The sequence below is a fragment of the Salmo salar genome, chromosome ssa22 (genome assembly GCF_905237065.1).
Source record: "Salmo salar chromosome ssa22, Ssal_v3.1, whole genome shotgun sequence".
NCBI lineage: Eukaryota > Metazoa > Chordata > Actinopteri > Salmoniformes > Salmonidae > Salmo > Salmo salar.
The window spans coordinates 48975132-49002595 of record NC_059463.1 but is presented as its reverse complement, the minus strand read 5'-3'; the positions used below and the strand labels follow the sequence as shown (position 1 = coordinate 49002595).

The 27464-nt window shown below is 43.0% G+C and overlaps 1 protein-coding gene across 1 annotated transcript in view; it reads right to left on the bottom strand.

Moving 5' to 3' along the window:
• Window positions 1-26612, bottom strand: part of LOC106583652 (stathmin-3) — a 35542-nt gene extending 8930 nt beyond the window's left edge. The window contains exon 1 of the mRNA XM_045705115.1: window positions 26442-26612. Coding sequence (XP_045561071.1) covers window positions 26442-26460 — 19 coding nt within the window. The 5' untranslated portion in view covers window positions 26461-26612. The remainder of the gene's footprint in view (window positions 1-26441) is intronic.
• Between the last annotated feature and the right edge of the window lie 852 nt (window positions 26613-27464).

Here is a 27464-nt window from a genome sequence, read left to right as displayed (position 1 = left end):
ATCACAAGCTCTTTCAACAGGGGTTTAAGTTACTTCATAGAAATGACACCCTGTATCTGTATAAAATCATGAGAGATCTTCACTGATCTATTACTGACCTGCACAACAAAATAAGGTTAGAGGAGTGTCTAAATGTTCAATATGCTACACACAAAAATATTAGGGTTCCTCAACGGTTCTGGGAAGGGTGATGGTTCTATGTGGAACCATAATGACTCAAGAACCCTTTGAGCTCTTCAACGGTTCTTTACAGTTCACTAAAGTTTTCTTTGCTCTTTTAAAATGTATGGTAGCTGAAGGATGGGACTAAAAACAAACAAAAGATAACTATTGTAAAATATACTGTGTCCGTAAAATGTATATAGTATGTATAAGCTGGAAGTAGAAGCGTAAGTGCTGTTGTCCATTAGGTGTGGTGGAGTTAGGGGAAAATAATAAAGGAAAATATACACTACTGTTCAAAAGTTTGGGGTCACTTAGAAATGTCCTTGTTTTTGAAAGAAAAACAATTTTTTTGTCCATTAAAATAACATCAAATTGATCAGAAATACAGTGTAGACATTGTTAATGTTGTAAATGTGTCACAGCTGTTAGAAGGAGCGGACCAAGATGCAGCGTTTTCGTAGTTCCACATATTTATTTAACCAGTGAAACCGAATGCAACAATTAAACACTTCAAAATATACACAAAACAACAAACCGTGACGCAGGATGATCAAATACACTCACAACGAATAATCCCCCACCAACACATGTGAAACAAACATCAACTTAAATAGGACCTCCAATTAGAGACAACGACAACCTGCTGCCTCTAATTGGAGGTCATGCCAAACAACACCAACATAGAAATGCAAAACTAGAAACTGAACATAGACATACAAAAACAGACAAACACCCCCTGTCACGCCCTGACCTACTCTACCATAAATTAATATTTGTGTCATTCTCAAAACTTTTGGCCACGACTGTCCTACTCCCTTCACAGAACAGTGCAAACTGGCTCTAAGCAGAATAGAAAGAGGAGTGGGAGGACCCGGTGCACAACAGAGCAAGAGGACAAGTACATTAGAGTGTCTAGTTTGAGAAACGGACGCCTCACAAGTCCTCAACTGACAGCTTCATTAAATAGTACCCACAAAACACCAGTCTCAATGTCAACAGTGAAGAGGCGACTGTGGGATGCTGGCAGCTCATTTCACTCAACTTGTGAATTAATACAATAATAACACCAATGGAATTTTAACAATATAAAATGGCTGACCAGAATAAAAAAAATAACTGTATGGTTCTTCAGATTGAGAAAGGTCTGTTATAGAACCATTCTCCATAAAGGTTCTATAAAGAACCCCAAAAAGTAGTAGAACCCCTCTTTGGTGCTTTATAGAATCTTATTTAATGGTTCGTTATAGAACCTTAGGAAAGTTTTACATTTTTTATAGCACCATACAGGTTCCATTTAGAACCTTATGAGCATGGTTCTTTATAGAGTCTTTTAAAAAGGGTTCTATATAGCACCAAAAAAAGGTTCAACAATGTTTATAAGCCAAAGAACCCCTATCTGGTACTATTTAGAACCATTATTTTTGTGTATATATCACAGTGTTAGATCTGGACATACTGGTAGGCCCACAACTGACACAAGCGTTAGCTTTTCTCTGACATGAGTCATGACGCTGTATGAACATAAATCACCCCAGTAGAGTATGAACAGCACATCTTATCTGAATGTACAACATACACTATGCTAATGATACCAGCTTCTAGCGTTTCTATCACCTTCATAGAAGTCATTGTTTTGTTTTGCATGTGTATTACTCATTTCCTCTCCCCAAAATATCACTTTATCCAAATGAATCATATCTAAACAATATCTAAACAATCTAAAATACCACAAAGATCCAGTCATGGTGTTGGTATGTAGCCTGCCTTGGGAGGGGGAAGCCACAGAGATTTCCTCATATCAAAATAATGTTGTGAAAATATGCCGAGTGCATCCTCATTGTTTGACTTTTTTGTTGTTGTTAGGTGTTCGACACAGTTAGGCAGCAGTCATAGAGAAATGTTAGGATGACACAATGAACCTTATAATCAAATCCAGGCAGGTGTTATCTAGCAGGAGTCCAAATGAACAGTCTTCCTGCTTTAAGAAACCGTATACTTAGATGAATATACTTTTTTATCATTGAATGCATGTTCGTAAATTCTCACAGACACCCCAGGTAATGGAATAGAGGCGGGTGTAATCAGACAATGGCACACACAGGCACCGTTTCCCGGGCGACACAGTATGTTGGTCAGTGGGTTCGTGCTGTGCCGAGTTGAAAGCATTTTCACTGCGGGTAGATGTCTGATGGGCGTGGGCGGCAGCAAGGCACTCTGGAAATCGCAGTCTTAGCTAGGCAGAGTGCAAACCCAACCCAACCCTCCCTTTCTCTCCACTCACTGCAGCAGTACTACTCAAATCAGCAGCTCAGAGATGAAGGATGTGTGTGTGTGTGTGTGTGTGTGTGTGTGTGTGTGTGTGTGTGTGTGTGTGTGTGTGTGTGTGTGTGTGTGTGTGTGTGTGTGTGTGTGTGTGTGTGTGTGTGTGTGTGTGTTTGCGTGTGTATTTGAGTGTGCGTGCATGTGTGCATTCGAGTGAGTGAGAGAGCTAGAGCTAGAGAGAGAGAGAGGGGGAGAGAGAGCGAGCTAGAGAGAGAGAGAGAGTGGAGGGGTAGCTTGTGTGTGTCTGTGAGTTCAGTGCTCCTAAAAATGGCAACAATCACAGTGTACTGCCAAGATGGCATCTCTGGCGGCTAGGCAGGGAACAGGTTCTCTCTATCAGCTAGAGGCGGCCATGTCTGAAGCAGCAGGCATAGTGATTCATTATTACTATGATTTGAGAAGTACAACCCTTAGCCATAAGTGTGTACTCTCTGTCCATGGCCACTATTCAAACAATCCACACTGTGCCCTAACCTAACCCTAACTCAAATCCTGCTTTGGGCCTCAAATAGCTTGAGCCTTCCATGAAAATGTAGACTTTTCTATGTTTGTTGACGTTCAAAGGTGTTTCTCACAACATTCTCAATGGACAATGCACTGTAGTTAACAAATGAAAGCACGTGGGACAAGAGGGCGTGATAAAGTCCCAAAAGGACCTTGGACAACAATAGTTCAACTCAAGGTGGGATCAACCCTAGACACAACATTCAATCATCATCAATACATACATAAAGCTATTTAGATATACAAATCAAATCACATTTTATTTGTCACATACACATGGTTAGCAGATGTTAATGTGAGTGTAGTGAAATGCTTGTGCTTCTAGTTCTGACCATGCAGTAATATCTAACAAGTAATCTAACCTGACAATTTCACAACTACCTTATATACACAAGTGTAAAGGAATGAATAAGAATATGTACATAAAAATATATGAATGAGTGATGGCCGAACGGCATAGGCAAGATGCAGTAGATGGTATAGAGAACAGTATATACATATGAGATGAGTAATGTAGGGTATGTAAACATTATATAAAGTGGCATTGTTTAAAGTGGCTAGTGATACATATTATTACATCAAGATGGCAAGCTGCATTACAGCTAATGGCCTAGTGATGTAATAACAGTGGAGCAGATTGCTAGTTTTATGTTCCTTGCTTACATCACGGATAAAGGGCATCCTCACAGGCACCATCATCAATTATTGACACTCTCGTCAGAGCTCGGCTGAGTACGATGCACATTAGACCCACTCAGCAAAATATGTGTGTGTGTTTGTGTTTGCGTGTGCGTGTGTGTGCGTGTGTGTGTGGACATGTTTAACTATACTTGTGGGTACCAGAATCCTCACAAGAATAGTAAACAAACCAAAATTTGACCAACTGTGGACATTTTGTTATTTCCCCATGGTCAAATGCTATTTCTAGGGGGATTAGGGTTAAGGTTAGAATGAGTGTTAGGGTTAGGATAAGGTTTAGGGTTAGGAGCTAGTGTTAGGTTTAGGGTTAGGAGCTAGGGTTAATTTTAGGGTTAGGAGCTAGGGTTAATTTTAGAGTCAAGAGCTGGGGTTAAGTTTAGAGTCAAGAGCTAGGGTTAAGTTTAGGGTTAGGAGCTAGGGTTAAGTTTAGGGTTAGGAGCTAGGGTTCATTATAGGGTTAGGCCTAAGGTTAGGGAAAATAGGATTTTGAATGGGACAGAATTGTGTCCCCCCCACAAGGTTAGTTATACAAGACTGTGTGTGCGTGCGTGCGTGTGTGTGTGTGTGTGTGTGTGCGTGCGTGTGCTTGCATGTGTGCGTGCATACGTGTGGAGAGGGGGTAGTATGCACAAAAATTCTAGAATTGTACACTGGAATACCAGAGGGCAGCTTCTGACAGGACCAAATGTTCAGTACCTCCACAGAGATGGATCATGGTTTTATCTTCATACATCAGTCCCTGTGGTCAGCTATCTATGAAACGGCCTGGAAAAACATCATGGCTCTATGGCTGAAAAACGACCTCTCTCTAGACAGACAAAGCCATAGCCTTTGACTGATACAGCCATATTATTACCTCTGTTAGCCCTTTTATTGAGACAGAATTGAGCTGTATATTGTTACGTCTGTGAGCTCTATTAAAACAGAACAGCTTTATTTTGTTACCTCTGTGAGCTCTATTAAAACAGAAATAAGCTGTATATTGTTACCTTTGTAAGCTCTATTAAAACAGAACTAAGCTTTATATTGTTACCTCTGTGAGATCTACTAAAACAGAATTAAGCTGTATATTGTTACCTCTGTGATTTCTATTAAAACAGAACTAAGCTTTATATTGTTACCTCTGTGAGATCTACTAAAACAGAATTAAGCTGTATATTGTTACCTCTGTGATTTCTATTAAAACAGAACTAAGCTGTATATTGTTACCTTTGTGAGCTCTATTAAAACAGATCTGAGCTGCAGAGGACATAGTGGTAAATCATATCCAGCCTCTCGGCCCCAGGCCAAAAACATGTAATTTCACTGCAGATTGCCCATCTGTAGCCTTCACTGTATGTTACAAAGGAGAGAGAGAGAGAGAGAGAGAGAGAGACTAAACAGACTACACCTCTCTCTCACTCAATGATGGGCTGAGAAGCCTATTGATCTATGAAATAGTGTATATTGTTACGTACCTAATGTGAAAAAGGAGGACTTGAAAACTAACCCTCTTTGGAAAGAACTGAACGCCTAACGAGACACCTACTGTGTGAGCTGTAAGTCATTATTCCACCAAAATACTTCAAAATGGCCGCTTGTATTCCAGGTCATTTTAAGGGTGCTGACTAGGTTGAATACAGCTATGACCAGAATTTACTTTTAGGAGGTTAAGAGAACGTACGCAGCAGGTTAGGAGAATTAACGTAGCAGGTTAGGAGACTGGGGTTAAGGTTAGGAAAAGGGTTAGGGTGTTAAACGGAGTGGAACAGGGAAACCCAAGAGCAGACTCAGACGAGGAGACTGGGATAAAGTAACCAAGGTATTCATTGAAATACAGGGGGAAGATGGAGTGCAGGCCAGGGGAAGCTCGGGTGGGTTGCAGGAAACAGGTGCAGAGGCTGCAGCGGATGGGGTTGGGTTTGGGATAGGGTAAGCAGGTCCGGAGGGGAATCCAAGGGAGCAGTAGAGTGGGGAATCCAGGGCAGAGTAGCAGGATGAGGAGACGTTGGACTGGAGACAGGGACCAGAGTCAGAGCGGGCAGAATTGTAGCGGAGAGGAAAACCATGTCAGGCAAGGAAAACAGGCACAACAGGATAACAGGATCTAAATAGTAACAAACGGCTCGAAACGTAGACTGACTAAGCAGAGATTACGATCTGGCAGTGTGGAAGTGGCAGGACTGAGTATTTGTAGAGGTCTTGTTTATGGAGCAGGTTGCAGCTGGTGGGGATCTGCTCTGACTCCAGCACACCTGTCTCCGACCACACAATCACACACACAGAGAGAGATTGAGAGGGAGAGGGAGAGAGCACTGGGGGAGTGGCGGCAGGTCAAGGAGACACAGGCGCACATCCAATAGCCGCCGGACGGTATAGGCAGGGTGGTCATTGATGAGCCAAGGGGGTGGAGGAGCTGCTGCAGGAGGAAACAGGGGACGAGAGCAGACATGTTTAATCAGGGATACATGGAAGGTAGGATGGATCCTAAGAGAGGCTGGGAGTTTCAGGCCCACAGCAGAGGTGTTAATGACACGGTCAATTTCAAAGGGACCAATGAATCGGGGGGAAAGTCTCTTCGATGCCACCTTGTCTGCGGTAAGGATGCTGCTAAACAACTCCTGTCCCTCCATCAAGGCCCCCATAGTGTTGCTGAGATGGCATGTGAGTTTCGTACCCTTGCCGCTGAGAGTGGCTGGAATGAGGAGGCCCTTCAGAGAGCATTCCAGAGCGCGCTCACTGAGACCATCAAGGACGAGTTGGTGTCCAGGGATGAGCCTGATGGACTCGATGAACTCATCTCTCTCACCATCTGCAACAACAACCGTCTCCGGGAGCATCGGAGGGAGAGAGTAGGTAGGGTTGCATGTACCATAACATCTGCTTCAGCGCCTTGTCCTCCTTCTCCGACTGCATCCCTTTCCAAGGCTCTTCCTGATCCTGAACCCATGCAGCTCGTCCGGGCCCGTCTCTCTCCAGAGGAGAGGCAGCGCAGGAATTGGCGCTAGGAGCTGCCTATACTGTGGCCAGGTTGGTCACTTTGTCTCCACTTGTTCCCTGCGTCCAGCAAAAGAGGGGGTTCGGCAGTAATGGGGGATATACTGTTGAGCCAAATCGCCTGCCCATCTTTCCCCCGACCCCTGCTTGAAGGCAACCCTGTGTGGCAGAGCCAGGCTTTTCCTCTGTCTGCTCTCATCGATTCGGGAGCCAACGGGAGCTTCCTGGACCAAGGTCTCGATACCCAGTTGGGCCTGGACACTGTCCCACTCGATTCACCCCTCGATGCCAACGCTCTCAATGGACAGCTCCTTGCCCGTCTGTGAGAGAACCATCCCTGTCATCCTGCGTCTCTCTGGAAACCACCAGGAAAATATCAGTTTCCACATAATCGACTGTCCTTACTCCCCCCTGGTTCTTGGACATCCATGGTTAAAGCTACACAACCCACAGATTGACTGCACCGCTGGAAAGGCAACCCCTTGGAGTTCATCTTGTCACTTTAATTGTCTACATTCTGCCCTTGCCCCTGCCTTGTCTGTGCCCCAGTTCATTCCAGAACCTCCAGACCTGTTATCAGTTCCTCCAGAGTATTGCGATCTAGCTCTTGTGTTCAGCAAGCACCGCGCCCTGTCGCTGCCACCTCACCGGCCGTACGACTGCTCCATTAACCTCCAGCCTAGAGCTCCTCTTCTCAGTAGCCGGTTATTTAGCCTCTCTCGCCCCGAGCAAGAGCCTATGGAGAGGTACATCCAGGATTCTCTGGCTGCAGGACTTATCAAGCCATCTTCCTCCCCGATGGGTGCAGGGTTTTCCTTCATGAAGAAGAAGGACGGGTCACTGAGGCCTTGCATAGACTTCAGTGGGCTGAATAATATCACAGTAAAGAACAAGTACCCCTTGCCACTCATCAGCTCTGCTTTTGCCCCCCTCCATGCTGCCACGGTGTTTACCAAGCTCGACCTCCGGAATGCCTTCCACCTTGTCCGCAAAAGAGAGGGGGACGAGTGGAAGACTGCGTTCAACACACCACTGGGTCACTTTGAGTATTTCTTCTTGCCTTTTGGTCTTACTAACGCCCCTGCTGTTTTCCAGAAACTAGTCAATGATGTGCTGAGGGATGTGATTGGACGCTTCATTTTTGTCTATTTAGACAACATCCTGATTTTTTTCCAAGGACCCCGAGGCTCACCAGAAACACCTTCGCCAAATTCTTCAACAGCTGTTGGAGAATAAGCTTTTTGTTAAAGCCAAAAAATGTGAGTTCCATGCTGCCTCAGTGTCTTTCCTGGGTTATATTATTGAACAGGGACAGTTACGTATGGACTCCGCCAAGGTCATGACAGTCACAGAGTGGCCTGCGCCCTCCAACCTGAAGCAGCTACAGCGTTTCCTGGCGTTTGCACATTTTTACAGACGTTTCATCCACAACTACAGCCGTCTGGCTGCACCTCTCGCCACTCTCACCTCCACCTCCACTCCGTTCCACTGGACTCCTGAGGCAGAGGCAGCATTCCTGGAACACAAGCGTCACTTCCCCTCCGCTCCGGTCCTTACTCAGCCTGACCAAGAACTCCAGTTCATTGTGGAGTTGGACGCCTCTGACACCAGGGTAGGTGCTGTTCTGTCTCAAATGTTCCCCCTCTGGCCAGAAGGTCCATCCATGTGCATTCTGTTCCCATAAGCTCTCACCTGCAGAGAGGGATTTTGACATTGGAAACCGGGAACTCCTGGCAGTTAAGCTGGCTCTTGAGGAATGGCGTCACTGGCTGGAGGGCTCTGTAACCCCCTTCATTGTGTGGACTGACCATAAAAACCTGTCCTACATCCAGACTGCCAAACGTCTGAACTCCCGGAAATCCAGGTGGGCCTTGTTCTTCGGTAGATTCAATTTCACACTCATTGATCACCCCGATTCAAAGAATACCAAGCCTGATACCCTCTCCCGCCAGTTCACCATCGACAACACGGGTACCGAGCCAGAAGCCATTGTGCCATCCACCTGCATTGTTGCCGCCGTCGCCTGGGAGATCGAGTCCTGTATCCTCTAGGTGCCGCAGAACCAGCCTGACCCGGGTAACGGTCCTAGGAATGCCACGTTTGTTCCAGATTGTGTTCGCTCTGAGGTTCTTCAGTGGGGCCATTCTACTCACCTCACCTGTCACCCTGGTATGAACCGGACCCTCGCCTTCCTGTGTCAGTGCTTCTGGTGGTGTCAGTGCTTCTGGTGGCCCACCATGGAGAGAGATGTCTGGGAGTTTGTCTCAGCCTGCTCGGTTTGTGCTCGGAACAATACCTCCACTAAACCCACCTCCAGGCTGCTGCGTCATTTACGTCATTTACGTCCTCTTCCCTTACCCAGTCACCCCTGGTCACACATAGCTCTGGACTTCCTCACTGGCCTTCCCCCATCTAACGGTAACTCCGTCATCCTCACCATTATTGACAGGTTTTCCAAAGTGGCTCACTTCATTCCCCTCTCCAAGCTCCTGTCCTCCAGGGAGACTGTGGACCTGCTAATATCCCATGTGTTTCGTCTGCATGGCATTGCCACTTACATAATTTCCGACAGGGGACCCCAGTTTACCTCCCAGTTATGGAGATCCTTCTGTTCAGATCTTGGTATCAATGTCAGTCTTTCTTCTGGATATCACCCCCAGACCAACGGCCAGATCGTACTGTTACGCAGAGTGGAACAAGGAAACCGAAGAGCAGACTCAGACAAGGAGGTTGGGACAGGGTAAGCAGGAGGGGAATCCAGGAGGGGAATCCATATGGGACTGGAGACAGGGACCAGAGTCAGAGCGGGCAGAACTGTAGCAGAGAGGAAAACCGTGTCAGGCAAGGAAAACAGGCAGAACAGGATAACAGGATCTAAATAGCAACAAACGGCTAGAAACGTAGACTGACTGAGCAGAGATTACGATCTGGCAGTGTGGAAGTGGCAAGACTGAGTATTTGTAGAGGTCTTGATTATGGAACAGGTTGCATCGGGTGGGGATCTGCTCTGACTCCAGCACACCTGTCTCCGCCCACACAATCACACACAGAGAGAGAAAGAGAGGGAGAGAGCGCTGGGGGAGTGGTGGCAGGTCAAGGAGACACAGGATGAGCAGTAGAGGGCGTGGCAGGAGCAGATGTAACATAGGGTTTGTATTTGTATTTATTACGGATCTCCATTAGTTCCTGCCAAGGCCGTAGCTACTCTTCCTGGGGTCCAGTGAAATTAAGGCAGTCATACAATTTTAATTGCATTAGCTAAACTGCTCTCCTAACCTGCCACGAAAAGTCCCTTCCGGCCGTTGCTGTACTCTATCTAATCACAACCCATTTTCAGGTTGAAAATATAACTGACATATTTCAAGGCCTGTTTAGGAGATTAAGGAAATGTTTCAGGGATTCATGTTCAGAATGTGAACTCTTGTCTTGCTCGACAATCTGGGCATAAATTACACACAAATTCCTGTGCATCTCTTTTCTCCTACAGTCTTTCCTTTTGACTCCCTACTGTGTGATAGTGGTGTGTTTAACCAGTGGCATATAACAATCTGTGTGTTTGAGAACAGGTTCAAACCACAAAAAGAGCATCACAAGCTGATTGATCAGGGCTAGGCCACCGGGCCATAGGCTATGAGCAAATGCATAATTCACTGGGTTTCTGCAAATAAATGTTTTAGCGATTTTGCGGATTTACGTTGATCAAGCACTTCAATTTAATAAACAGATACTATGAACTTCCTATTAACATTATTTAAAATCTATATTTACCATAGTTTTAGCTAAAAGATCACTAATGTGAACGTACAGTATACTAGCCTCGTACAACCATCCTGAAGCTTTGAGAGCACAGCGGTCAGGATGACACTATACGCCCACAAAATACATTATTGACTGACAGGATATTGTTATGTATACTGTTAGGGTTGAACTGACTATTTGTATGCATAACTTATATAATATACCGGGGAAGCTACGGGTAAATCAACTGTTGAAGACAAGAAGAACTACAACCGGCAACAGGAAGTGCGTCACGACGCTGGGATCAGCCTGCACACCGACGTTAGGAGGAGCAAGTTTAAACCACGCTCCTCCTCCCTCTGACAGGCCAGCATTGAGCGGGAACTATCTCTGTCAAAGTATAAAAGCGAGAACAATAGGATGTGTCGTTCTCTTCTCTGTTTGCCCTGCGAGGTAAAACAGCGAGACCGTATATACGAACAACCCATTTACCACACACGTGTTTGCATTAATTAAAGTACAAATAAATCAGAAGTTACTATGTGCTGACTATTTTGTTCTGATACGAGAAACGAACTGTCGCAACATTAACATGGTAACCCCGACGGTCTGGTATATAGAACGTTTTCGCTGAGTATTGATCAGCCAATTGGACTTCGCTTTCGGGGAAACGGTGTACTTTTCAAAGTGTCCGGACAACTAAAAACAGGTAAGCAGACACCTATTGTTATAATAACTAAAGATCTGCATATTGGCTTTAACCAAATTAACTTGAGCGTCTCGTCCCGTAAGCGGGATCAACATCCAGCGAAAAACTCCTAGCGACAATAGCATAACGAAATTTAATTTAAAAAAAATTCAAATATAGGACTGTCTCATATCGTTTTATAGCTACACCTCTCCTGAATCGACCCACGTCGTCCGATTTCAAAAAGGTTTTACAGGAAAAGCAAAACATTAGATTATGTTAGAGGAGTACATGGTAAAAGTAGCAACATAGCCATTTTCCGACCAACCACATGCATCACAAATAATCAAAAAACAGCTAAATGCAGCACTAACCTTTTACAAACTTCATCAGATGACACACCTAGGACATCGTGTTACACAATGCATGCATTCTTTTGTTCAATAAAGTTCATATTTATATATAAAAACAGCATTTTACATCGGGGTCTGACGTTGACTAACTATTTTCCCTCAAATGCATCCCGGGAAACAGTGCTACAATTTACTGAATTACTATTCGAAAACATTTTAAAAATGTAATATTGTCATTCTAAGATTTATAGATGAATATCTCTTGAAAGCACCTGTCATACCAGATTTAAAAATAACTTTATTGGGTAATCACACTTTGCGATAAAAGGGGATGCGATACTCAGAAAATTAGCTAGTAATTCCAGCTCGCCGCCATCTTGGAACAATCGCATATCACATCTAATCTTGTATACTATTGTCTATAATCCCTTACCTTTAGTTGTCTTCATCAGAAAGCACTTCCAGGTATCCCAGGTCCACAACAAATGTATTTTCGGTCGAAAAAGTCCATCCTTTATGTTCCATTAGCTTGCTGTTGTTAGCGCGTCTGAAGGCTGTATCCAAATGCTCCGTCGGGCGCGGGACAGCGGTTTCGAAAAATAACATTTTTCCCCCATTTAGGTTCGTTCAAACATGTCAAACGTTGTATAACATAAATCTTCAGGGCCTGTTTCAACAAGAGAGCCAATAAGATTCGAGGGGGACGATTGTATTGTGTTTCAAAACGTTTCAAAAGGAGGGGGTAGACAGGGCGTCATAATGGTGATGGCCCTCCCTCTGTGACCAATTTCCACAGCGTCTCATTCATTCAGTTTCGACAGTAGAAGGCTCAAACCACTGTGTAAAGACTGGGGACATCTAGTGGAAGCAATAGAAAGTGCTCAATGAACGATAGCTCACGGTGTGATTAATAGGGAAAGATGTGAAGTTGAGTCCACAATTCAGAATTCCACTTCCTGTTTCAATCGGTCTCGGGGTTTTGACTGCCATATGAGTTCTGTTATACTCACAGACACCATTCAAACAGTTTTAGAAACTTTAGGGTGTTTTCTATCCACAGGTATTAATTATATGCATATCCTAGCTTCTGAGTTTGATTAGTAGGCCGTTGAAAATGGGCACACATTTTTTTCAAAATGCGCTGTGGCGCCCCCTATCCTAGGGTGCGCCCAAAAGGTTAATTTGTGAAGCACCTGTTTGATGTAAGTGTACAAAATTATGAATTATTATGAGTAGATTAGAAATATTATAGAGTCATTATAGTGACATGCAAACTCATGGTGAATGTGTTGTTATTACCTGGGTAACTTTGAGTATTGTTCTACCGGCAAGATCCGTGACACTATAGGTCACGATTAGGACCGGAGAAAATACTGAAATCTCCGGCTGGGATCGTAACAGAGGGTACGACCCAGAGATACCGGGACTAATTGAATAATGAAATCTCCGGCTGGGATCGTAACTTAAAGGGTGCGACCCGGAGATAAAAAAAATTGAAATTGAAATCTCCGGCTGGGATCGTAACAAAGGGTACGACCCGGAGAAATAGAGAAATAAAAATAGAAACTGAAATCTCCGGCTGGGATCGTTACGGGTAGGGTGCGACCCGGTGAAATAGGGAATAATTGAATAACGAAATCTCCGGCTGGGATCGTAACATACAGGGTGCCACCCGGAGAAATAAAATAGAAAATACTGAGACCTCAGGCTGGGATTGTCACTTGGAGGGTGCGACCCGGGGGTAAAGGGAATAATTGAAATAACTTAAAGGCCAGTAAAAGGACTGGAGGAATATTTTACATAGGACGATAATTGTGGCTATTGGTAAGGCACATACTGCAGGCGTGCCTTGGGTTGTAACGTATATGTTTTGAATGGTGGGGTAATGTGATTTTGATGTACTAAGGGTATGGTTAAGTTTGAAGAAATATATGTTTTAATTGATGGGTTATCGTGGGCACTGCTGGGGATTTATCAATTGATTTATGTTCAATGGTTGATGGTACGCAGGCACCACGTTGGAATAAGGGGGGCTAAAACGGGTTGATTTATCAATTAACTTGCTGTTTCAATGTTTAAATGTTTGATGGTGTAGAATGGTTTGATTTATTGATTTTGTTGATATCTGGTATTTGTCAAGTGTACGAACACCAAGTTTAGATAGGTGGGCTAGAAGCGAGGTGGGCTAGAAGCGGGGTGATTTTAGAGAGTATAGAGATATTGTTATCCACGTCGGCACCAACGATGTTAGGATGAAACAGTCAGAGGTCACCAAGCGCAACATAGCTTCAGCGTGTAAATCAGCTAGAAAGATGTGTCGGCATTGATTAATTGTCTCTGGCCCCCTCCCAGTTAGGGGGAGTGATGAGCTCTACAGCAGAGTCTCACAACTCAATCGCTGGTTGAAAACTGTTTTCTGCCCCTCCCAAAAGATAGAATTTGTAGATAATTGGCCCTCTTTCTGGGACTCACCCACAAACAGGACCAAGCTTGGCCTGTTGAGGAGTGACGGACTCCATCCTAGCTGGAGGGGTGCTCTCATCTTATCTACGAACATAGACAGGGCTCTAACTCCTCTAGCTCCACAATGAAATAGGGTGCAGGCCAGGCAGCAGGCTGTTAGCCAGCCTGCCAGCTTAGTGGAGTCTGCCACTAGCACAGTCAGCATAGTCAGCTCAGCTTTCCCCATTGAGACCGTGTCTGTGCCTCGATCTAGGTTGGGCAAAATTAAAAATGGCGGTGTTCGCTTTAGCAATCTCACTAGTATAAAGACCTCCTCCATTCCTGCCATTATTGAAAGAGATTGTGATACCTCACATCTCAAAATTGGGTTACTTAATGTTAGATCCCTCACTTCCAAGGCAGTTATAGTCAATGAACTAATCACTGATAATAATCTTGATGTGATTGGCCTGACTGAAACATGGCTTAAGCCTGATGAATTTACTGTGTTAAATGAGGCCTCACCCCCTGGTTACACTAGTGACCATACCCCCGTGCATCCGGCAAAGGCGGAGGTGTTGCTAACATTTACGATAGCAAATTTCAATTTACAAAAAAAAAACAATGACGTTTTCGTCTTTTGAGCTTCTAGTCATGAAATCTATGCAGCCTACTCACTCACTTTTTATAGCTACTGTTTACAGGCCTCCTGGGCCATATGCAGTGTTCCTCACTGAGTTCCCTGAATTCCTATCGGATCTTGTAGTCATAGCAGATAATATTCTAATTTTTGGTGACTTTAACATTCACATGGAAAAGTCCACAGACCCACTCCAAAAGGCTTTCGGAGCCATCATCGACTCAGTGGGTTTTGTCCAACATGTCTCTGGACCTACTCACTGCCACAGTCATACTCTGGACCTAGTTTTGTCCCATGGAATAAATGTTGTGGATCTAAATGTTTTTCCTCATAATCCTGGACTATCGGACCACCATTTTATTACGTTTGCAATTGCAACAAATAATCTGCTCAGACCCCAACCAAGGAGCATTAAAAGTCGTGCTATAAATTCTCAGACAACCCAAAGATTCCTTGATGCCCTTCCAGACTGCCTCTGCCTACCCAAGGACGTCAGAGGACAAAAATCAGTTAACCACCTAACCGAGGAACTCAATTTAACCTTGCGCAATACCCTAGATGCAGTTGCACCCCTAAAAACTAAAAACATCTGTCATAAGAAACTAGCTCCCTGGTATACAGAAAATACACGAGCTCTGAAGCAAGCTTCCAGAAAATTGGAACGGAAATGGCGCCACACCAAACTGGAAGTCTTCCGACTAGCTTGGAAAGACAGTACCGTGCAGTATCGAAGAGCCCTCACTGCTGCTCGATCATCCTATTTTTCCAACTTAATTGAGGAAAATAAGAACAATCCGAAATTTATTTTTGATACTGTCGCAAAGCTAACTAAAAAGCAGCCTTCGCAAATGGAGGATGGCTTTCACTTCAGCAGTAATAAATTTATGAACTTCTTTGAGGAAAAGATCATGATCATTAGAAAGCAAATTACAGACTCCTCTTTAAATCTGGGTATTCCTCCAAAGCTCCATTGTCCTGAGTCTACACAACTCTGCCAGGACCTAGGATCAAGGGAGATACTAAAGTGTTTTAGTACTATATCTCTTGACGCAATGATGAAAACAATCATGGCCTCCAAACCCTCAAGCTGCATACTGGACCCTATTCCAACTAAACTACTGAAAGAGCTGCTTCCTGTGCTTGGCCCTCCTATGTTGAACATAATAAACGGCTCTCTATCCACCGGATGTGTACCAAGCTCACTAAAAGTGGCAGTAATAAAGCCTCTCTTGAAAAAGCCGAATCTTGATCCAGAAATTATAAAAACTATCGGCCTATATCGAATCTTCCATTCCTCTCCAAAATTTTAGAAAAAGCTGTTGCACAGCAACTCACTGCCTTCCTGAAGACAAACAATGTATACGAAACGCTTCAGTCTGGTTTTAGACCCCATCATAGCACTGAGACTGCACTTGTGAAGGTGGTAAATGACCTTTTAATGACGTCAGACCGAGGCTCTGCATCTGTCCTCGTGCTCCGAGATCTTAGTGCCGCTTTTGATACCATCGATCACCACATTCTTTTGGAGAGATTGGAAACCCAAATTGGTCTACATGGACAAGTTCTGGCCTGGTTTAGATCTTATCTGTCGGAAAGATATCAGTTTGTCTCTGTGAATGGTTTGTCCTCTGACAAATCAATTGTAAATTTCGGTGTTCCTCAAGGTTCCGTTTTAGGACCACTATTGTTTTCACTATATATTTTACCTCTTGGGGATGTCATTCGAAAACATAATGTTAAATTTCACTGCTATGCGGACGACACACAGCTGTACATTTCAATGAAACATGGTGAAGCCCCAAAATTGCCCTCGCTAGAAGCCTGTGTTTCAGACATAAAGAAGTGGATGGCTGCAAACTTTCTACTTTTAAACTCGGACAAAACAGAGATGCTTGTTCTAGGTCCCAAGAAACAAAGAGATCTTCTGTTGAATCTGACAATTAATCTGGATGGTTGTACAGTCGTCTCAAATAAAACTGTGAAGGACCTCGGCGTTACTCTGGACCCTGATCTCTCTTTTGAAGAACATATCAAGACTGTTTCAAGGACAGCTTTTTTCCATCTACGTAACATTGCAAAAATCAGAAATTTTCTGTCCAAAAATGACGCAGAAAAATTAATCCATGCTTTTGTTACTTCTAGGCTGGACTACTGCAATGCTCTAGTTTCCGGCTACCCGGATAAAGCACTAAATAAACTTCAGTTAGTGCTAAATACGGCTGCTAGAATCCTGACTAGAACCAAAAAATTTGATCATATTACTCCAGTGCTAGCCTCCCTACACTGGCTTCCTGTTAAGGCAAGGGCTGATTTCAAGGTTTTACTGCTAACCTACAAAGCATTACATGGGCTTGCTCCTACCTATCTTTCCGATTTGGTCCTGCCGTACATACCTACACGTACGCTGCGGTCACAAGACGCAGGCCTCCTAATTGTCCCTAGAATTTCTAAGCAAACGGCTGGAGGTAGGGCTTTCTCCTATAGAGCTCCATTTTTATGGAATGGTCTGCCTACCAATGTGAGAGACGCAGACTCAGTCTCAACCTTTAAGTCTTTACTGAAGACTTATCTCTTCAGTAGGTCCTATGATTAAGTATAGTCTGGCCCAGGAGTGTGAAGGTGAACGAAAAGGCTGGAGCAACGAACCGCCCTTGCTGTCTCTGCCTTGCCGGTTCCCCTCTTTCCACTGGGATTCTCTGCCTCTAACCCTTTTACAGGGGCTGAGTCACTGGCCTACTGGTGTTCTTCCATGCCGTCCATGGGAGGGGTGCGTCACTTGAGTGGGTTGAGTCACTGACGTGGTCTTCCTGTCTGGGTTGGCGCCCCCCCCTTGGGTTGTGCCATGGCGGAGATCGTTGTGGGCTATACTCGGCCTTGTCTTAGGACCGGTAAGTTGGTGGTTGGAGACATCCCTCTAGTGGTGTGGGGGCTGTGCTTTGGCAAAGTGGGTGGGGTTATATCCTGCCTGTTTGGCCCTGTCCGGGGGTATCATCGGATGGGGCCACAGTGTCTTCTGATCCCTCCTTTCTCAGCCTCCAGTATTTATGCTGCAGTAGTTTATGTGTCGGGGGCTAGGGTCAGTCTGTTACATCTGGAGTATTTCTCTTGTCTTATCCGGTGTCCTGTGTGTATTTAAATATGCTCTCTCTAATTCTCTCTTTCTGTCTTTCTCTCGGAGGACCTGAGCCCTAGGACCATGCCTCAGGACTACCTGGTATGATGACTCCTTGCTGTCCCCAGTCCACCTGGCCGTGCTGCTGCTCCAGTTTCAACTGTTCTGCCTGCGGCTATGGAACCCTGACCTGTTCACCGGACGTGCTTGTTGCACCCTCGACAACTACTATGATTATTATTATTTGACCATGCTGGTCATTTATGAACATTTTAACATTTTAACATCTTGACCATGTTCTGTTATAATATCCACCCTGCACAGCCAGAAGAGGACTGGCCACCCCTCATAGCCTGGTTCCTCTCTAGGTTTCTTCCTAGGTTTTTGGCCTTTCTAGGGAGTTTTTCCTAGGGAGTTTTTCCTAGCCACCGTGCTTCTTTCACATGCTTTGCTTGCTGTTTGGGGTTTTAGGCTGGGTTTCTGTACAGCACTTTGAGAATATCAGCTGATGTACGAAGGGCTATATAAAAATAAATTTGATTTGATTTTGATTTGATTTATCAATTATTTTTGTGTTGGTCGGAAAATAAATACGGGGATAATTCAGTAAAACAAAAACATCAATACCAGTGAAGAAGCGGAGAGAGTATTAAAGGCTCTGAAATCCACGCTCGAAATCAATGGAGGGAAGGAATGGAAGAGACGAGGAGAGAAACTATATGGATAGAGGATGGTTGGGTATTGACCCCTGATGGCGTTCCCACAGAAGGTGAGCCAGGTAGAATACTGGGAGCATTGAAGCGGAAAATTCAGAAAGCAGAGGGGAAATGGAAGAAAGCGGGAGAACCCAGAGAAGGTAAAATTATGGAAGCAATGGAGAAAGCCAGACAGAAGGAGAGAATAGGACTGACAATGACAGAGAAACTTAAGAAAATGGGGAAAGAAAAACAAAGTAACGAGGAGGACAGGATTTAGCCACTTTATTAAAAAAGTGGATAGAAACAGAGGGAGATATAATGATGAGAACGTGGGGTCGAGAGCGTGTAAATGGTGCTGCACAACCCGGAGCCCCCAGTAGACTCGTTTATCATAATCAAAGACCGGATGGGAATAGACAAAAGAAAGGGAGAAATGGATCCTTTAACTGTAACAAACCGGGTCATTTCGCTAGAGAATGTGAGGTTCTGTGTAAACACTGCAATAAAATAGGTCGAAACTGCAAAAAGAGTGAATCGGTTGAGATAGAGCATCTAACAGTAACTGTCGGGGTAACAGAGTACCTGATAGCAAATCTAAGAGAAATAGCGGGGAGGAGCAGAGACTCCGTAGACAGAAGGGGAAAAACAGGGAGACACGCTGACAATGACGGAGAGAAGCGGTGTTTTAACTGCGATAGAACGGGACATCTCGCCAGATACTGTAAAACATCCTGTAAACATTGTGACTGAGTAGGACACAACCACCGAAATTGCAGCTCTAAGCAATAGCATTGGTGGTTCAGTGGTAGAATTCTCGCCTGCCATGCGGGAGGCCTGGGTTCGGATCCCAGCCCATGCACCATGGGACTAAAATGTACGAATATATGTTTTGCCTGGAGAGATACGGTTGCTAGCGTTTGTTTAAGATATAAATGTAACGTTTTGATAGCTTGATTAGTTTAAATTGAAAGGCTAATTAATTAGAAAATAATAGCGAGGGGATTTTGATATAATACGTTGTCTGTTGCTGGAAATGGCATACAGAGAAAGAGTTGAATAATGTTATTTTTATAAGTATGGCGATTTACATGTTACTTTTAAAGTCTTGGATATTTCATAAGTGTGAAGCTGAAAGAGAAGAGGAAGTTGTAAAGTTTGGTTTTAATCTTACTATAGAGGTAAGGCAGAATGTTGGTTGAGTAGTGGGTTATATTTTTGCTTACGGGTAAAACAAAAGATGAGAAAGGAATTGGTTATGTGCGCTGAGCTATGCTTGGGCTATGTTTGGCTGGAAGGCAGCATTTGGTGATGTGAAGCTGGTTATTGCTTCTGGGTTTGAATGTTTAGGTAACACCAGTGAATTAGAAAAGGAAGTTTATGTATTTAAACATTATACTCTGTTTCCATTACGTGGAACAATGTCAGGACAGTACAGTGAATTGCAGGTTGAGTTAATTTTATATTTACAGGGACGGTGCACATTAAACACAGTTGTGTATAATGGCAGGGTATTCCTAACAAACAGAATGGGCCGGTTTGCAGACAAACTGAAAGGGTTGTAAGGTTTTAAGCAATCTTGGGTTAAATTAGTCAAATAGTACGTTAAAATATGGGGTTTCATAGATTGAAGTACAGTATTGTATCCAAGGGTAGCGCATGTTCAATTAAGTTTAAAACTAATGATTGGGGGGAGTACAATGGAATTATAAGCATTTTTAGGTTTTGTTTGTAGTTCACTTTTGGGTTTCTGAATCGGTGTAGTATGAGGAAATGCTGACAAAGTGGTTATTTTATGGAAAAGGGAGCGCTTAGCTCTTTTGAGAAAAATATCTAGGGACAGGATATCTTAAAGGGGTATACACACATGGCATTTTGAAGTTTTGTTTTCTGAGTTTTAATTAAACACGTGAAATTCTTTTAATAGGGAATGTTCTGGGAACTTGAGATACAAAATGTAGATAAAGTTATTAGCTTCATTTGTCTAATATAGTAAGAAACACGGTTCTGAAAAGGGGGTATGACTTTTGACCCCTCTGGTGACTTTTCCTTTTGTGGTCTGATCAGCCGCAATGAAAAGCCATTTGGATGGTGAATTTAAGGTCATTTGTGATACTGACTTTAAGGATATGTGGATAACTGATAATTATGATGGAGTTAAAGTTCTTAGACACAATTGATAATTTGAACCAATGAGAAGACAAAATGACGAAAAGGGTACAATAATTTTTCTTTGGGGAGTAGTTCAGATTAGTCATTTTGATCTGATTATGTTACGGGAATATCGTTTGATAATTAGGGGTATTTTTTACATGATCTAGATACGTTTATTTTCCCTTAGGAAGTCAGCTGTGGTTGAAAGCAGTGGAAGAGATTTAACACAACAAGACTGTGGAATTAATATAATAGTAATATTATATTTTGTTGTTAATTAAGGTTAATAATGGTAGACTTAAGTCAACAGGACAGGGAAATATGACATCTGTAGGTGATCCAGGATTATTGAGGGTATCGAGATAAATTTAAGTAGCTATGTAATAAGACAATGAGACATCTAGTACTCCCCTGCACTGCTGAGACCTTGATGGGTTGGAAGTAGAAGGAGGAGAGCATAAGCAAGGAAGAGAAGATAAAAGTGACATAGAAGAATTAGATAACGGTTAGTGAGTGACGACCAGCATAGTTAAATTATAAACAGGTGAGGACAGAAATGACACTGGGAGAGACAGAAAAGACATAAGAATAGAAGATAGAAGGATAATGTAGTTAGGTTCATTTAGATAGGATATTAATATCCTGTCAGCTCCATTAGCATGTATTTTAGTTTTGATTTTAAGTTATGTTTGGTCAAATTCGCTAGGAAAAGATATGATAATTTAGTTGAAAGTAGTTGTTAAATCTTAAAGAAGATAAGACACTTGATAGAGAAATGCACAGGGTAGCTAAGGATGAATGCCCCAGGGAGAATTGGACATGTGGTATATGAAAGGGGGCAATCCTACAAGAGAAGGGCTGACATAAGGATAATTTACTAACCTTACCAAAGACATTGTTAAGAAATGCAGCAAAATTGATACATGGTTTGAGCCATGTATAAAAAGGGGGAGTATGGTAGAGCAGGCGATAGAACAGGATAGGATGCTACTAGAACAAAAACATTTTTTGTAGAATGTCCATTCCAACATTTGGAAATTGACTTATTGAACTATTCCGAATTGAGGGGAAGAAGGGGTGTTTAACAATAACAGATAAGTATAGCAAATGGGTAGAAGTGTTCCCAACTTACTTGGTGGACATGATTATGGTAGCTAGAATATTAGGACAAGATATTATCCCTAGTGTTGATTTACTGGGATCTATCTTTTTAAATGATGGATGACAGTTTAGCTAATTAGGTAGAGCCTATAGAATGCCAGAGTTAGAGAGAACAGAACAGGTAGACATAGAAATTGAAGAAATACTAGCAGAGCACATGAGAAGACTGTTAACCAAACCCGTATGTCCAAGATTTTGTGTCCAGCAGGTGAATTACAGGAGAAGGTGATTCACTCAATCCAACTAGGAGACTGGGTGTGGATCCAGTCCCTGAGGAGAAAAAACTGGAAGCAGTCCCGTTGGGAAGGCCCATACCAGGTGCTGTTAAACCATTGCCTTTGCCATTAGAAAAGCAGAGAGAGTCACTTGGGTCCACGTTATCCACTGCAAGAAGGTATGTACACATATGAGCACTGATGATCACACACAGAGTTAGGAGAAGAGCCGAGAACCAATAAGGTCTGGGGGTTACCTCCTTAACGAAGATGTCCTATCCCGACCGTTCATCACTGTGTGTGCTCCTAGAGGTGTGAGTATGGGGTGGTACCAAGCAGCGAGACTAAGGGCGGGAGAGGGTTGGCGGTTTTTGGGAAGAGTAGAAACTCTGAGCTGCATCATAGTCTAATCTTTCTGATTCATTCAGATCCACCACCTTCTGGTACTAATCATACGATACAGTTGTCATTGAGAAGAAGTAGAAGATAAACTATATAATACACTGATGAGTGACATACAGAATAAGGAATCAAAGAAGATCAAGATGTAGAATTTAAGGTAAACATTAAACAATTTCCTGGGGAAGCAGACAGCTGTACAGGAATTGGGGTTGGCCAGATTGAAGTACTTAGCCAAACCACCTCGGTTCACCTTAACTCCTGATGAGCACCAGTGTGATAGATACAAGAATGGCACCGAGAACTAAGATGATTTTAATGGCTGAAAGTAATCGTTAATCTGACTGACTTAGGTTTGAAAGCACAGGAGAAAATGTGTAACCTCAGAGCACATATAACTGATGAAGGGTGGGCTAGTACCAGCAAAGGACGGATACGACAGGAATTACCACAAAGGGTGGTTAGGAACTTGCGCCCTGGGGTTATTGGTCCAACCATTAATTATCAGAGACCAGTTATAGGAGGCTAAAGAAGGCACAGGAGGAGTTTTGACAAGGATGGAAATAGCTTTGACTAGATGGATGCTGTTGGCATCCTCAGGGAGGTTCCAGATGAATACAAAGCTATGAATCACATATGTGAGGGCTTTAACACTACATTATTTTGGTAGTTGACAATAAATAAAAATGTGGATTGAATTAATGACATCTTTTATAATCAACAGAGATTCATGAATGAAACCGGGGATGCAGTAAAGAGGTTCTCTGACCAATTATCCGCCACCTCCCTCATGACCTGGTAAAATAGAATGACTCTCGATAGGTTACGGGCAAAGAGGGCGGTGTAGGTAGAATGATTAGGTTCATTGCTGTACGTACATTTCTGATAGCACAGCTCATGTTTGGGAAATGGAAAAGTGGTGTAAGAACTGTATTATGGGCTGCTTTCACCTGTATGAGTGTGTTTGCATTGTGTGGTTGTTGTTTGGTCCCGTGTGCGAGAGGTTTAATCACCAGAACTCTAGAGAGATGGATAACGGAGCAGATGATGAGCTACGGACCGAGTCAAAGTTCAGACCAATGAGACGACAAGTACCTACCGCCGAGTCTGGTGGAGGATTCATTCAAATATGAGGAGCACATGTTAGATGAGACCATCTATTGAGATGCATGAATTAGTTTGAATTTGTGTGAAATTTCTGAATCCAATAAAAATAAATGTGTTATAATGTATGTGAAATATCTAGCAAAACGGGTGGATTGTAATGGAAATGATATGATTTTAAGCCCTATTGAGACTTGACAAGCTATCTGCTGAAATGAATGGTGTAGCGGGGGTATATGAGGGGAATTGGATGAATTTCTTTTTTGGCAAGTACACATCTATGGTGGATACTGGAATTCTGACCCTAGTACTGGTGTTCCTATTATTGATATGTTGTGTGGCCTGTAGATACAAGAATGGCACCGAGAACTAAGATGATTTTAATGGCTGAAAGTAATCGTTAATCTGACTGACTTAGGTTTGAAAGCACAGGAGAAAATGTGTAACCTCAGAGCACATATAACTGATGAAGGGTGGGCTAGTACCAGCAAAGGACGGATACGACAGGAATTACCACAAAGGGTGGTTAGGAACTTGCATAAGAAAGTATCTTACAGAAGTTGTCAGAGCAACCGGAATGATGCCTTTGATGGAATTGACCCCGGAGAACACTAAATCCAGCTCTGGGCCAAAGATGGATCTGTCGGAGGACGATCCTTGTTTTACTGTTGAGGAAGAGGTTGAATAAAGCGTATGCACAATCAATTCATATGTATTGAATGTAGTGGCAGGTGGATGAGAAGGTTTTAAGTTCTGGGACAAAGAGTCTGTCCCACACATGTTAGGTGTAGCCACTGTCGCAAAAATATTTTTTATACGTGTTGAATAATATGTTATGAATTTATCCTGTATACTATTTGTCTTTCCTTATGTGAAGGTTTGAAGTTCCTGGATGACTGATAGTCAACCTAGTACAAAATAGGTGTAGCCGGAAGGATGTGAGGGTTTTTTACTAATCACTTAATCATTAAAATGGAGATATACAAATTGTGTTGAGTGACACCCTAGGGGGTGTCAAAAGGGGGACTCTTAAATTTCCCTGAAATTTCTTATTAGAGTATGTTCACACCCCAAGGGGTGTGAAAAGGGGGATTGTTAGGGTTGAACTGACTATTTGTATGCATAACTTATATAATATACCGGGGAAGCTACGGGTAAATCAACTGTTGAAGACAAGAAGAACTACAACCGGCAACAGGAAGTGCGTCACGACGCTGGGATCAGCCTGCACACCGACGTTAGGAGGAGCAAGTTTAAACCACGCTCCTCCTCCCTCTGACAGGCCAGCATTGAGCGGGAACTATCTCTGTCAGAGTATAAAAGCGAGAACAATAGGATGTGTCGTTCTCTTCTCTGTTTGCCCTGCGAGGTAAAACAGCGAGACCGTATATACGAACAACCCATTTACCACACACGTGTTTGCATTAATTAAAGTACAAATAAATCAGAAGTTACTATGTGCTGACTATTTTGTTCTGATACCAGAAACGAACTGTCGCAACATTAACAATACGGATACTTTAGACATTCTTTTGACACTGTAACAACAGTACTGACAAGAAAGGATGATAATCCACATTGCCATAAGATGTTTACTACTTTTTCCATGCTGTATATATACTTCATCCGCAATACCTGTGCAGAGAACTGTTATTCTTTGATGAAAAAGTGGTGAAATTAGTATTGTTGTTAATCTGCCTGAATTTTAGCTGGATGCGTCGGCAATGATGTTTCCAGATCCTATAGCTGTTGTAAATGAGGTGCCTATTGTCTTTTTCCTCAATCAAGCGTGGAGCTATTATACTGTAGGTCAATGTTCAGACAGAGATGAGACTAATACACACACAATCTGTGTGAACAGATTCATGGAAGGACAAGAACTAAAGAAGCTACACAGAGCATGGAACACTGAGTTAGCGCTGGTTAACCCTCGTGTTAATGCGGTGGCCGATCGGGGTTGCAATAGGCCATCAATAGTTAAGAAACATTTTTGTATTTTAAATACAAGGTTGCAAATTACAATTCATAATAACAGAAATGTTGGATTTAACTTTTAGGGCTTTTAGGACTGAAAATGTATATGACAGCCAACTGAACTGACATCGTATGTACATGGCTAATTGGGTGGGCTAAGCATGTCAGAGATTACTGCAAATTACCCGCACACCAACTAAAACGATTAGGCCTTTCAAAGACAATTTATTCACTATCATATTCAACACACTTTAAAATGCCCACCCCCCCTCCCCCACAGGCACAAAAGTGAAATGTCATGATCATGAATGCCATCAAAAGAGGGATTAGCAAATAAAGGTCAGTATCAGACTATATCGAATCAGATGAATTCAATATAATATTTTGTATCCAATACTGTACCATAGTTTTGTCAGAGGTTTACACCCCTGGTGATTCCTATATAATGAACTGTATAGGACCTAGAATTTGAACTGTATAATTTGCCGCGTGCACTGCAAGCCTCAATGTGAGATTCCTTTTTTTACTGCTTCAGATCTGCGTCATCAAGCCGGCATTTTACCAGCAGTCACACCTTGGCTGCGTCACAAATGGCCCCCCAATTCCCCCTAGGGCCCTAGTCAAAGGTAGTGCATTACTTATTAAGGAATAAGGTACCGTTTGAGACGCAGCCCTTGGTATGACTGGAGGCAAATCCCTGAGATCTCTAATCACAAATGGAAACCATCTGATCCCCTGAAATAATCCACACTTGGTCATTTTAGAGAGACATACTCAGTTTCAACATACGACCTTTAGAAGCACTCAAATGAAACAAATGCGAAACCAAGATCTCATCCATTCATGAATAGTGGATTTTCAAGTGGCCAGACATTAGATCAAACAAAAAATGCTCTGAAGATCTATTTTACATGTAAAAAAAAAATGACATATAAAATGAAGAACCTATTTGAGCAATACATATCAAAATACACCCCACCCATCAGTGCATCTCCAATAACATCTAGATATTCCATCTAAAACCATACAACAGAAGGATTGTATCTGATAAATACATATCCCCCCATTTTATAAACAATAGGTTGTAACATATGCCTTACCTGATACAGTGCTGGACATGGTTGCTGGAGATGGAGGCGAGAGCAGGATGTTGCCTGATGGAGGAGAAGAGAGAATGTGAGCGAGGAGGAGGAGAAGGAGAAGGAGAGAGAGAGGGCTGAGTGTATATATCCGCCCACAAGTGGCGCAGTGCACAAGCCTTTCTGCGTGGCTGCGTTAACAATGTTCAGCCGGCTCAGCACTAGGGGTTGCTGCAACCTGCCCATTCCCCCTCTGAATGGCACACATACCCAATCCACGTCTCCTCCCCTTCATCTACAATGATTTAAGTGGATTTAATCAAGTGACATCAATAGGGGATCTGGCAGACTCACTAAACACAAATGCTTAATTTGTAAATTATGTCTGAGGGTTGGATTGTGAACCTGGCAATCTGTAAATAAATAAAATAAGACAATTGTGCCATCTGGTTTGCTTAATATAAGGAATTTTAAATTATTTAAGTATATTTTAGCAACTATATTTACTTTTGATACTTAAGCATATTTAAAAACAAATACTTTTAGACTTCTACTGAAATATTATTTTCTTAATTAAGGTGAATTTCACTTTTACTTGAGTCATTTTCTATTAAGGTATCTTTACTTTTACTCAAGTATGAGATTTCAATACTTTTTCCACCACTGACTATACACGTCAGCTACTACAGTGACTGAAATGACTGCAACAATTATCAAATCAAATTGTATTTGTCACATGCGCCGAATACAACAGGTGTAGACCTTACTATAACAACAAAAGGCGAGACCCAGATGCAGACACAGGAGGCAGATAGTTCGAGTCTGATATTTATTGAACAACGAGGGTCAGGTAAGAGGCAGGTCGAGGACAGGCAAGCGTTCATAACCAGGCCAGAGTCCAAACGGTACAGGGCGGCAGGCAGGCTCGAGGTCAGGGGCAGGCAGAATGGTTAGGCAGGCGTGCTCAGTGGCAGGGCAGGCAAAAGGTCAGAACCGGAAGGACTAGAAAAGAGAGACTAGGAAAAACAGGAGCTAGGAAAAACT